This window comes from Columba livia, chromosome 8, assembly GCF_036013475.1.
Source record: "Columba livia isolate bColLiv1 breed racing homer chromosome 8, bColLiv1.pat.W.v2, whole genome shotgun sequence".
NCBI classification, from domain to species: domain Eukaryota; kingdom Metazoa; phylum Chordata; class Aves; order Columbiformes; family Columbidae; genus Columba; species Columba livia.
Window position 1 is genome coordinate 26466426 of NC_088609.1, and position 12043 is coordinate 26478468.

General features: G+C 41.0%; 1 protein-coding gene across 1 annotated transcript in view; it reads right to left on the reverse strand.

The window, feature by feature from the left end:
- HS2ST1 (heparan sulfate 2-O-sulfotransferase 1) overlaps window positions 1-12019 on the reverse strand; it is a 118454-nt gene extending 106435 nt beyond the window's left edge. Inside the window, exon 1 of the mRNA XM_065071191.1 lies at window positions 6444-12019. Coding sequence (XP_064927263.1) covers window positions 6444-6519 — 76 coding nt within the window. The 5' untranslated portion in view covers window positions 6520-12019. The remainder of the gene's footprint in view (window positions 1-6443) is intronic.
- Between the last annotated feature and the right edge of the window lie 24 nt (window positions 12020-12043).

Consider the following 12043-nt stretch of genomic DNA (forward strand, 5'->3'; position numbering starts at 1 on the left):
TATTCTTGTCTTTTAATACAGATATTTATTCTGTTAGCTTAAAAGCATGCATGAGGTACATCCCTGTATTTCCCTATATAGAGGAACATGTTGAGAGTCTTCCACGATTCTGTTGCTGAGCTCTGAACCTGCTCAATGAGCCTCCAGCAAAAGCTTCATTACTTATACTTCTTGACCTGTTCTCCATGCTGTTCTTTAAGTACCAAATTCATACTGTCCCTGCTTTATTCTTTCTCATCCTATCCTTTAGATACTCGGGTTCTTGGTCATACAAACACATGATAGGAACATTTACCATTCTGGCAAAAATGAGCTGGGCTTTGTGCCTAAAGAGGCAGTTGGAGTGGGGAATAATTTCTTTTGGAAATTCTTGAGTTTCTATTTATCAGTGTGGGGCTTTTTTCCCTCCAGTCTGCAGCTGTGAAAATTCAAAGAGCTCAAAAGGTTATTTTGGCTTGTGGCACTACACAAAATACAAGGTTTAAAGCTTCCCTTTAAAAAGGAAGTGATTCATTTTTACTTATAGCCATGATGAGCACTCAGTACTTCATGAAAGGCATTCACTCAGATTTATGTAAGAATTATTTAGTCTTATATAATGCTCTTGTTGTGCCAAATCTTGAGAGCCTTACTGAAAGGAAGAATAAAAGCAGCCAGCATGCATGGCTGAGTTGAACCATGGAGCGTCCATCTACTCCTCAACTCAGCCTGCAGGAGAGAATACAAGTGCTTTAAAAAAATAATAATAGAGGGAGAAAAGCATTGTCCATTCCATTTCTTACAGATGGTACGTAGATGAATTTGAAATACAGCGTACAAGCTACTTGGAAGGATTTCCTGGGTACCTACTTAGTCATCGAATCCTGCAATCTAAACCAGAACATAATGATTTTAACAGGCAAAAATCTGTTTGAGAGCTGAAGGAAACCTTCCAGCAGACACTGCAATCATGGAAAGCAAGTGTTCAACTCAGTCTTTGTTTTATCGTTTCATCACATAGATAGAACAAGAACAGATTGCCAACTTCATGAAGGGTACACACAAAATATGTGTGTGCAGAAACCAGGGCTCCTGTTGAGAATGTAACTTTTTTGAACCTGAGCTTTCCCAAACAAATGTTCTGATGTTCCTCTCCAGCCAGGGAGATTAGACCCTCGTTCCCCCCCAAAACAAACACACACCACCTTTATTATCATTCTACTTTGTTAGCATGTAAGCTGGATTTTTAGAGCTGCATTCTACCCGTAAAGGCAAACAGGCTCAAATCTAAGTTGAGATAGTTTCAAGAGTGCATTGCAAGAAACACATACTTTGCTGGTTCTTGCAGTGTGTAAGGAAGGCTAGACAAAGCACACAATTTTCTTTGCTAGGGATGCTTTGACCACTTAAAATAAATGGAATTTGAAATTTGCCAAGTGTGCCTGAGAAAGGTCCATCCAATGCTAGAACACAGAATATTTATATCAAAAGCAGCTAAAGAAAATACCTTCTTCTGAAGCTGTGTGGTTTTGCCTGAGCTCACTTCTAAGGCCTAACCCAATTACTTTGAAACAAATTTGCTGTCACGTTTGAGAGGAAGAACCCAAGGGACAAGACTTCACCGGAGACGGAGAACAGCCAGCCCGCTGATACGTTACGTTATTGAACACCAGCTTCCTTCCCAAGTTCAGTCTCATAGAAAGTCTAAGCAGAGGGCAGCTGGAGAACTATTTTCAGTAGTTTTTTCTTCCTTATCACTTGTCATAAAGGATGGACAAAAGGAAACACATTATGAAGTTACTCACCTATTGAGCTGAGACAGGAGACAAAGTACAGAAGCAGTTAGAGTATTCTTGCATTTATTGATTTAAATATGAGCCACGGCACCAGATGAGCACAGACTGTCTCGAAGAGTACTTGATTATCTCTTCTATTTGAACGGATTCCTGATGCTGAAGGAGCCCTGCCAGCTTTGTTACTGTCTGAGAAGCAAAAGCTCCAACTATGTGTTCCAGTTGCACTTTTGCACACAGAAAGCCTCACGTACAGCAGCATTGTGTCCGCTGACAGACAGGTTAAAGCTTCTCAACACTGTGAAACAGAAAACATCTCTCGACACCCTTCCCGCTAGTAAAGCAACCTAGATCAGAAGAGTTGACCATGATTTACCCTTGCATCGAGCCACCACTTATTCTGAATCATAGCCCATTTTGTCTGCTCTCAGGCTGTGTTGTCAAGCAGATTTGTTTCGAAGCACTTGCAGCAATGCGGTGGTCCCAGGTGACCTACACAGCCTAATGCATAAGTTTCAAGAAGACAGATGTGGCATACATACCCTCAGGTGGGTATTCCTACCAATAAATGTTTTCCTTGAAAATACACACCACACGTGTATTCCACAGGGGCCCAGTACAAAGCATCTTCTGGAAGTTTCTAGCAATGCTGGTAGTTTATCTGGATGGCCTTCAGAGGCCATATATGATGCCTAATATAGTTTAAACATTTTGTAGAAAGGGAATGATCCTAGTGCATAGGAGGTCAGTTAGAGTTGCAGATACCTGCCAGGTTGAGCACTTTGGTGGTTAAGTTTGGGTAAGGCCTGTACCACAAAGATGGGTAAGAGCACATATTCTGCCTTGCAAAGTTACAGGCTGACTAGCTTCAAAAAAATAAGACACACTGGTGTGAGTATCATCACAAGCTATAAATACTGTGAGGAGATCTTAGAGGATATACCAGAGTTGCCAAGCACACACAATGCAAGCTGAAGCCACGTCTTTGCTACAGCACGCTGCAGTTGTGCCTTCGGTGCTGATGATTTGTGTCCATGGATCACGTTGCTTGACTAGACAAAGTTATGTCCTTTTCCATTTCTGGAATGCAAAGAGACTCTGAACATTGCCCAGAAGTAACAGCAAATAAAAAAACATACGGAAATGGAGCGGAGGGGAAAACCATTCCGTTTTTTCATAGGAACACTTAACTGTTTCACAGTTATCAGGAATAAGGGCATGAACTGAAGGCAATGGGACAGTAACAACTGAGCTGTAATTTGACTAAGAATTAACTATAGTAAAAATCAACGGATAGTACAAAGCTATGAAACAACATAGTATTTTCTCATAAACACTTCAGGGTTTCTATCTCTAATAAAACAGCAAAGATTTGTACACAAAATAGAGCGCCTTAATTTCTTGGTTTAAAAGCCATGCTGAATTTATTCCTATATTAATTACATAGGCTTTCAACAAATTATTCTTGTGAAGAAAAGTTGTTGTATGCTCATGTGCCATAGAAAATAGATCACAAAAAAAATAGTTAAGAGTCAAACTAGCAGAATTTAATTACAGAGACTGGGATAGTTCTGCTTTTCTTAGTCTTAAGTGCCTGATTTACTCATCGGCAGCAGGAAAGCAATCGCTCAGTGAGTCAACATCTTACCAGCACAGTATGAGAGCTTTTTAGTTCTCAGAATTCTTCCCAAAAATATAGTGGGATTTCACCACAGTAGAAGTCATGCTGGATGGAATGGGAAGGAGTAAATCAGTCTTACTGTAAAGCCACAGATTAATCTAAGAAGGTATTTCCTAGTTTCTGTGCAATGGAAATCCTCAGGGGTGGCTGTGTCAGTATTTGATATATAGCAACAACCGGATAAAGGATTTACAGTGTAGGAGTCCTAACGTATCCAAAGTTATTCACTAGATCGGTTCCTTACCTTGACGTTCTCAGCCAGCATCCGGCACTGCGGTACAGCACAGACCCTGGAGCTGGGAGCATCATTACAGCAAGCACAAGAGAAACCATTTCTGAAGTCACCAGCAGAGGCCGTGGGCACGGGTGAGAACAGTGGAAAGAGACATTCACAGCTCTTTTCTGCCTACCAGGTGGATGGGCCCAAGCAGGTGCCTGGTTAGGAACGGCACACAAGAATACTTCATAATTTCTTTCAGAAAGCCATATGTGGGTAGGTAATATACATGTATGTCTCAGTAACTGTAGGAAAAGGGTTCCATAGGACAGGTGACAGCAGCAGAACTTGCATGTCAGGATGCATCCACTATTCAGGAATCCCAGCAAACAAGAAGAAAGCAGGAGGACATTGGGACTGCACAGCTTTGTGGCTTAGAGCAACTTAACAGTCTCTCCCAGGTAAACTTAATCAGTCTCCAAGATACACAAAATCAGGATTACAGATGGGTAAAACCTTATCAGAACAGAATCTCAGGGGTAGCCAAAAGGGGAAGACCTGTAAGGGGACCTCTGGCTTTTACACAATAGTTAACATAAATTGTTATCCTACCTTTTCTCCTGGCAGCCAATGACTTGGTTTCTTCAGTGTTACCCCACGTTTTAACCTACCTGAACCTTTTTCTGAAAAGCACTGATCATCGATAAGGAGAGGATTTGAGAACAAACAGACAGACACATCTTTAAGTCTGAGGTTTAGGTGGCTCATGGTGTAACACCTCAGAGCCTCCAACCTGCAGTTTCCAGTCAGACTGCATGACTCTTAAAGCTGCCAGCTGCTGCTTTCCTCTCCTGGGCCTGACAGAGCAAAGCTGTAATAAGGTGACAAACCACAGGTTCCCTCCACTCCCAGCAGTGAGGAAACACCCACATTCACGCTCTGGCGTTAGTCAGCCACGCATGCCCCAAACTAAGCAGCCATGTCTCCAGAGGAGAATCTCGCTAACGCTTTTATTAGATCATCTGCATCAGTCACAGGGGCTCTAGTTTTATGACTTTTCACTTCTGAACTCTGCCACCACACACATCCCCGGGCTCTCAGCCGGGCTCTCCTCACATGGGGCGCTCAGTCTCCTGGCAGAGGGGCACCACAAGCTGTGAGCCCCCAGGGAAATGGCCAAGTGCCACCTTCACCTTGCCTAAAGGTTGCTGAAGGGACTGTGACAAAGAAGATCCATAATCCGATTTTCCCCGTTGTGTGGAATAGGCAGAGGTGTGACACGGGCTGTGGGACAGCCCCCGTCACCTTGGGACTCAGGCTGGCCCTTTGCTGGCCTGTCCGCAGCAGCTCCCTCGAGCCGGCGCTGGCACCGCGTTCCTGCCGCACCGCAGGGCACGGCCCATCCGCACAGCAAACCTGGAGAAACTAAATGAAACTATTCTATTTATCATAATTTATCACTGTAACAGCTAGGGATTGCCATAAATTATTTATGTGGAAATGAAACTCGCTCCTCAGCCTAACACAAGTATTGCTGCTGTTCACCATTTGTGCATGTAGAAGCAATGGAAAGCCAAAAAATTTAGTAATACTAGGAGCATTTGTTCCCCCCTTTCTCACCTTTCCTGGGACTGGGCCCCAGCTGGGTCCTGCCTGGGATGGGGACATGGTAACAAGGACCAACCCTGCTCTCAGCAAAACACAGGCTGCACCTGCTGCTATGTGCACAGGTTTCAGGAGCCTTAGTTTCTTTGGTCTGAAAGTTTAGATATAATCATATCCCTCTTCCTTTTTAGCAGATAACTATTCCTTTAAAATGTACTCACGAGAACACTGCTTTACACGCTGCAAATCTGTATTCAGTGAGAAACTTTACCCCAGTTTAATTTTGTATCTTTGGTTACAAAACCAGAGGGACAGCATCACTTCATCATCTGTTCACCTCAAGTTGAGAGCGTCAGCTGTGTCAACTGGGACTGAGAAAAGGGCCGTTTGGACCATGAAGATCACACGCGCACAACACGTGTGTCTGCACTGGAGCTGCACAATTACAGACATCTTTCACAGGTTACTTGTAATGATAGTGTATAAAATCTGTATTGAAATAGGCTACTGAAACAGCCACTGAAAAACTCTGGATTAATTTCTGTGGCAGAGTCAATGGTTTTCATGTGATTTAAAGTTCACCACCAAGGTAAGAATTGCTGTCATTAGCAGACAAATTCTCTGCTTAGAAAGGCACAGAGGTGAAGGGCCCTGAGATTAAGTGTCTGAGTGACAAGTTGCCCATCACCAACCTCCTCTTGTTCAGGCACTGAGCAACACCCGTGAGCCTCACTCCTAAGGAGGAAGAGCCTTCCAAGGGGGAGAGCCTGTCTGCATACCTCTAACAGGCCTTCTGCTGACACAGCAGCACAGTATGAAGATGCCAGCATTTTAAGTGTTTTTTAACCAGTTTCAGCCATTCCATAACAAATTTAGCTGAACACTATTTATCCTTAAGAAAGTCTTAAATTTAAATTTTTAAAAAGGTGTGTGATCTACAGACTTTTTCACAGGATTTACATAATTATCAAAAAGCTTTATGGGCCTGGCTTGTTACCACAGATTTCTCCAAGCCTCTTAGCATATTAGCAAACACTTGTTATCTAACGACCCCGACCAGAATTGCAACTGGAACCACAGGGTTTCCACTAGACACTGACAGCTGGGGTTTGGATTTTGGTTTTCTAATCATTCATTTCTCACCATCTGCAGCCCTACAACTTCTTACCTTCTCGCTCGCCAACAATGGCAGAGGGTGAGCCTGTCTGAGAAGCTGAAGGGAAGCCGCACTTCCAAGAAGCCATCTCCTGCGGTACACATGGTGCGGAGAAACTTCAGAATCTGGTGGTCCAGCGGCAGAGCAGGTCTGGTGGAAGAAGCCAGCCCGTCCTTTGGTTCCTGTTGCTCACAGCCACAAACTCAGGTGCTACCAGCTGTGTGAGCTCCGGCAAGTGTGACTTGGAAAAGCCTTAGGGTAGCCATAGTAACTTGTAGATCTTCACCTCGGGCACTGGAGTCACTGTGTGCTGCTTTTGAGAGAAATACTCTTGTCTCTAGAAGTATCTTAATATTAAAATCTACAGATATAAATAATGCCAGGGTCTCCTTTCAGGGCAAGTGAGAAGGAATTCAATCTGCAGTATCTTTCCCTCTTGCTGTTAACACAAAATGTGAGCACAGCCCTTGAGAGGTGATCTCGAAGCCAGCCTTTACAGGAGGATATGACTAAGGCACGAGCTACCAGGAAACCGGAGGCTCAATCAGCACATCGCTAAGACAACATGGATGAATCATCCCCCATTCCTGCGCTGCAGTTTCTCCCAGGTAAACAGAAACAATGACACTCACCTTTGTAAAGGAAGTTTATGCTCAGCAATATGAGGCATTACACTGAAAATAATGAAGTTTCTCTGCAGGGGAAACAGGATTAGAAACATGGAAACTCTCCTAGGTGCTTCGTATTCTCAGTGGAGATACGCCAATGGGAAATATGAAATTAAGCCCCAGTGACACTGACCTTTCCCTTTTGCAGAGATGCATAAAACGTAAGGAGATTTCAACATTCCAAAAATTTCTAACACACAAAACCACCCCTATTTGTGAGACTCCTGATGTATATCAACATCGCTGTTGAGTATCTAGAATTAAAAGCAATTTAGCTCAGAGAAGTAAAGTTGGAAGATTATTTCTGGTTTCAAATGTTTCTCATTTCGAAGAAGCAATTTCCTAGCTCATTATTCTAATTCCAATACTACTGCCTATAACTGTGTAAAGACATTTGAAAGCTCTAATTCATTTTGCAGTTCTAAATAGCTTCTCTTAATCGCTCATGTCAAACACCTATTTCACATTTTTAAAAAATTTATAAAACAATTCTGGGCTGTCAGGAGGAAAAAAGTTTCTTAGCATTCAGATTATTAACTGCATGCAAGCTCCCCATGCTAATGTGTTTCCTATCGTTCACTTCTGGCAGGAAACTATTTATAAAAGGCACAACTTTCATACAGTAATTTAGCGTTTGCATTCACGGTACATTTTATTGCCATTCCCTCAGCTAAGGTATGGAACTCACCACACTACTCGATTTGTTTGGAGGGGTTTCTCATTGCCAGCTGCCACGCTGAATGCTCCACGTCACTGAACGTTCCATGTCACTGAACAATGGTAAGGGCAGTAGCACAGAAGACAGAGGTTGGATCTGTCAGCTTGACTGATATCTTCGCATTTTCACCAGACACAAATTCACATGGTTAAGTGAAAGGAACACACTTGCAATGTACTGCCTTCTACTTCCATTAATAACTGTGTGATTAATTGCTTACAGCCCATTACGTTAGAACATACCTGGTTAGGAATTCTACTTAAAGAAAAAAGAAATGGATCAGGATTGAACTGCAGGCCAAGTTTAGCAAGGTTTTTCAGCAATTCAAAAATGCATAAGGTGAATGAAATGGAGCAAAAAACCTAAAATGGTTTCAAGTAGGTCTGAGATATGGGGATTCAACTCGAGTCTCACAGGACTCAATAGACCTTGACCCTGAATAAATACATGTGGCAGCCCATGGAAAATAAGCCAGTGTAATTCTGCAGTCCTTGTTTAGACAGCACTTCTAACTATAGTGCCAGAAAGGCAATGACTAATTTTCCACCACCTCATATACGGTCAAACATCATCTCACAGGAGTTTTTGTTAAACAAGATTCCAGTAGTTAGTTTATTTATGGCTAGTAGGGCTTTGATAAATACTTTTGGGAAAGGGAATTGGGTTATTTCAGACCAGATGACTACATGACACTCTCAAAGACTAGCTCTGAATTGATTAGACATTTAAACATCAAATCCTTTTACTCTAAGTTTAATGTGGAGTTACAAGGCTGGGTGGAGACATTCCGCAATTTCTGAAAGCTGGATTAAAAGGTACCAGGTTGCACAGCATCATTTCACTGGGCTTCACTACCTTCCACTGACAATTTCAGTCTCCATTTTGGGGCAACAGACACTGTTTCTTTTTACACTCAAGTATTTTATGCTGAATACTAATGCAAGTATTTTTTCCTCTTCCTTCCAGGTGGAAGCATAGAATTTAAAATAAATAAAATAATAAATAGTACTATATGCTGTAAAGAAGAAATTTATCATTCACATATCTTGCCTATAGGTGCATGTGCCTCCTGTCCTTCCCTGCTCTGTAAAAAATCCACAGACTGTACTCAGGCTTTTTTCCAATAGTGCAGTCTTTAGGAATTAGCAATTCCTGCCTTCTTGAGCTTCTTATTTACTTCTAAATATTTGAGTTTGTTTGGGAGGATGAGCCTTCTGAAACCCTTGATGGCCAGTTTCATAGCAGGAGTCAGACATGGGAGTAAGCTAAGAAAGGAAGATAAAGCCAAGTGTAAATTCAAGGCATCTCTATATTCAGTACCACCCGATACACAGAAAAACAGGAGAATTACTCTAAGATAGATGCGAAAGTGTAGCCAGGCAGATTCCTAGAAACTCAGACGTTGGGCACCACTCATCTAAAAATACACCACTATTTTGGCTCCGTTCAATATATTAAGTCTTAAAGGTATCTTCCAGTGAATACTGCTATTATGCTACAAAAGTTCTGTACAACAGTCTTCTTGTCATACTGAACCTTAAATTTTAACATGGGCATCTTAATATTTACAGGTATAATGACTTCTGAAGAAAGAGCAGAACCATTACGAAGCAACCCGTATCCCCAGTGAATTCTCCAGGGAGCCCTGTGTAGTGCCTGCTATTTAACAGTACTGTGCAATTACTGGTACTTGTTGGAGTCAGCATGTATTCTCAAATGTCTGTGCTTGAAAGGGAACATCACTATAATGTCTGTGTTGTTGCCAAGTTTAAAAGCCAGATGGACAGACTGCTGACAGCAGAAACTCATTGCTGGGACCACACAATCACGACTAAACTCCTGGCAAAAGTAGCTACATACGTTGTGCCTCTGATGGACAGAAAACATTCATCAAACTCACAGAATGAACTTCAATCAAGCTGCTTGGTAGAAAGCATTCTTGTAAGAGGAGACTGGAAAAGCCAGCTCTGTAATAATATATGAAAATAAACATTTTACACATATGCATTGAAGTTGCATATAATCCATCAAGTTTTTTGTATTGCCAATTATCTTGAAGCACTATAGTAGCAAATTAACTAATTTTCCATATATTATGGCATCTAGGCTCCTAGAACACACCTCAGGCCACTCTTGCATAATCTTCCAAAAAGAACCGAGTTGAGATCTAGAAGGCCATTACTCAGTTCCGATAATCAAACATTCACGGAATAATTGAATTCTATTTAATCTCATTTAACCTACTGATGCCTTGTAATTAATTCCCTCTAAATGCATTATCGATAGCAGAACCAAAATGGTTTTAATGCTACCTCCTCCCTAGGTCTGATTTCAAAGTGGAACTGTCACATCTGTTTTTTCTACTGAGAACAATACAGAAAACTGCAATAATGAAGCTGTATCCTGTGGCCAAACTGAGGGTCCAATTGTACAGTTACCTACATGCAAAAAATTCAAGCTACAACTACCACATACTAGTATTTAATCTGAATCACTCTTATAATGTATTCTGCCAAAGTTTTGTTCCAGAATACACCTGTACTTTTTCGGTGGTTATTTAGTGTAAGCCATATGCTAAGCATTTATGTAAACTCCAACTACTTGCATGGTTTGTCAAAATATCTTTAGGTTTCACACGGGGCATTTCCCACTTTGCTTCTCTTCCCCCAGTACATCACAACCACCTTTTGGAAGCTGCTGTTGGATATGGAATTGATGGCCATTGCCTAAGTAGCTTGTAAGTAATCCTCTCAAGTTTTCTTTTAGCAGAGCAGCTACAGTTATTAAAATTCATATTTTTCAAATCTTCATATTATTTCTTTAGTCTACTGCTACAGTATCTGCATTGTAACAAGAAAGACACTCTCCTTAGAACATTCCTTAAAGGTATGAGATGTCCTGACAACTAGAATATAGGGACTTAGCTCTATCCTTTCTTGCAACTTCCATAATGTCCAATAAATTGCCTATTATAGAGGCACCTGAGCTAGTGACACTGTAAGAATTAATACGGCACCATACTAATTCACACACTGTCTGCGAGATCCAGCAATGCCACCTCCACTCCCATGGGCAGTAGAGCTGTAATAGAGTGTTGTTTGTGGGCTAATTACGCTTGCATTTCAGAAGACTGATTACTTTGGGCTAAGTTCATTATCTCTGCACAGTGATGTACTGGATGGACATATGGCTTTCCTTCCTCCACCTTCCCATACACATTTGCCTGAATTCGGACACTACATACTGATGGTTTTACCTGTAGCCAAAATTTCCATACGGTAGAGAATTCTACTGCAAGATACAACACTACTCTAGAAAGAAACAGAAACAATATAAGAATTATAGAAATGTCATGGTTTGCAAAAAAGTAATTAATATAATGGAAAGTTTCATCACTACATGTTTGCAATGACAAGATTAAAAATTATTTGAAGAACTGTCATTGCAAGTAAAGTGGCTGATCAGAAGCAGTTAGTTGAGCACCTGGTACCAGTGTTCCACAAGAGCTAAACTGGACTTCTGCCAATGTTGCATCTTCTGCAGGGAGAATAATTTCCTTCTGATTGGAGAGAATGTCCTTCAACCAGTCCAACCCAATTAACTAACTATACTGGAACTTAAAAAAAAAAAATCCCCTCAATCTAGCCTTTTAATATTTTTACAGCCTTAAAAAAAAAATCTGCTATTTGAGAAACATTAAAGGGTGCGATGTTTAGGAAAGAGCTATGTTATTTGAAAATAATACCACTTTTGTTAAAGCCATGTTCGGGTTCAAAACATTTTTTTTTCCTTCCCACATATTTAAAGGAGGTTGTCTTGCAAAACAAAGTAGTGTAATGCTAATTGAATCCAATTAGAACATGACAATAACCTGTTGCATAAGAACTGTGAATGCGGATTTTCATTAAAACCTATAATCTGAACAAATGTAAGCTTATCTATAGAACTACTTAAATGTAGAGAGTGCATATTTGACTAGGAAAATGCAGTGCTTAATTTAACATAAAGGCTGATTTGCAGTTGAAAGGATCTTAATTACTAATCAAACTGAATCAGCTTCTTTTCTGGAAAGCAATTAAAGGGGAAAAAATACAAGGCAAGATTAAAAACAAGTCAGAACATGTCACTCGCTTGTGTCAGTCCACCTAGGTGCAGTTTAAAATCTCAACATATCAGCAATTTGTCTTTATTTTCAGAGAGAAAACAACGGTTTTCATTCTTCAAAA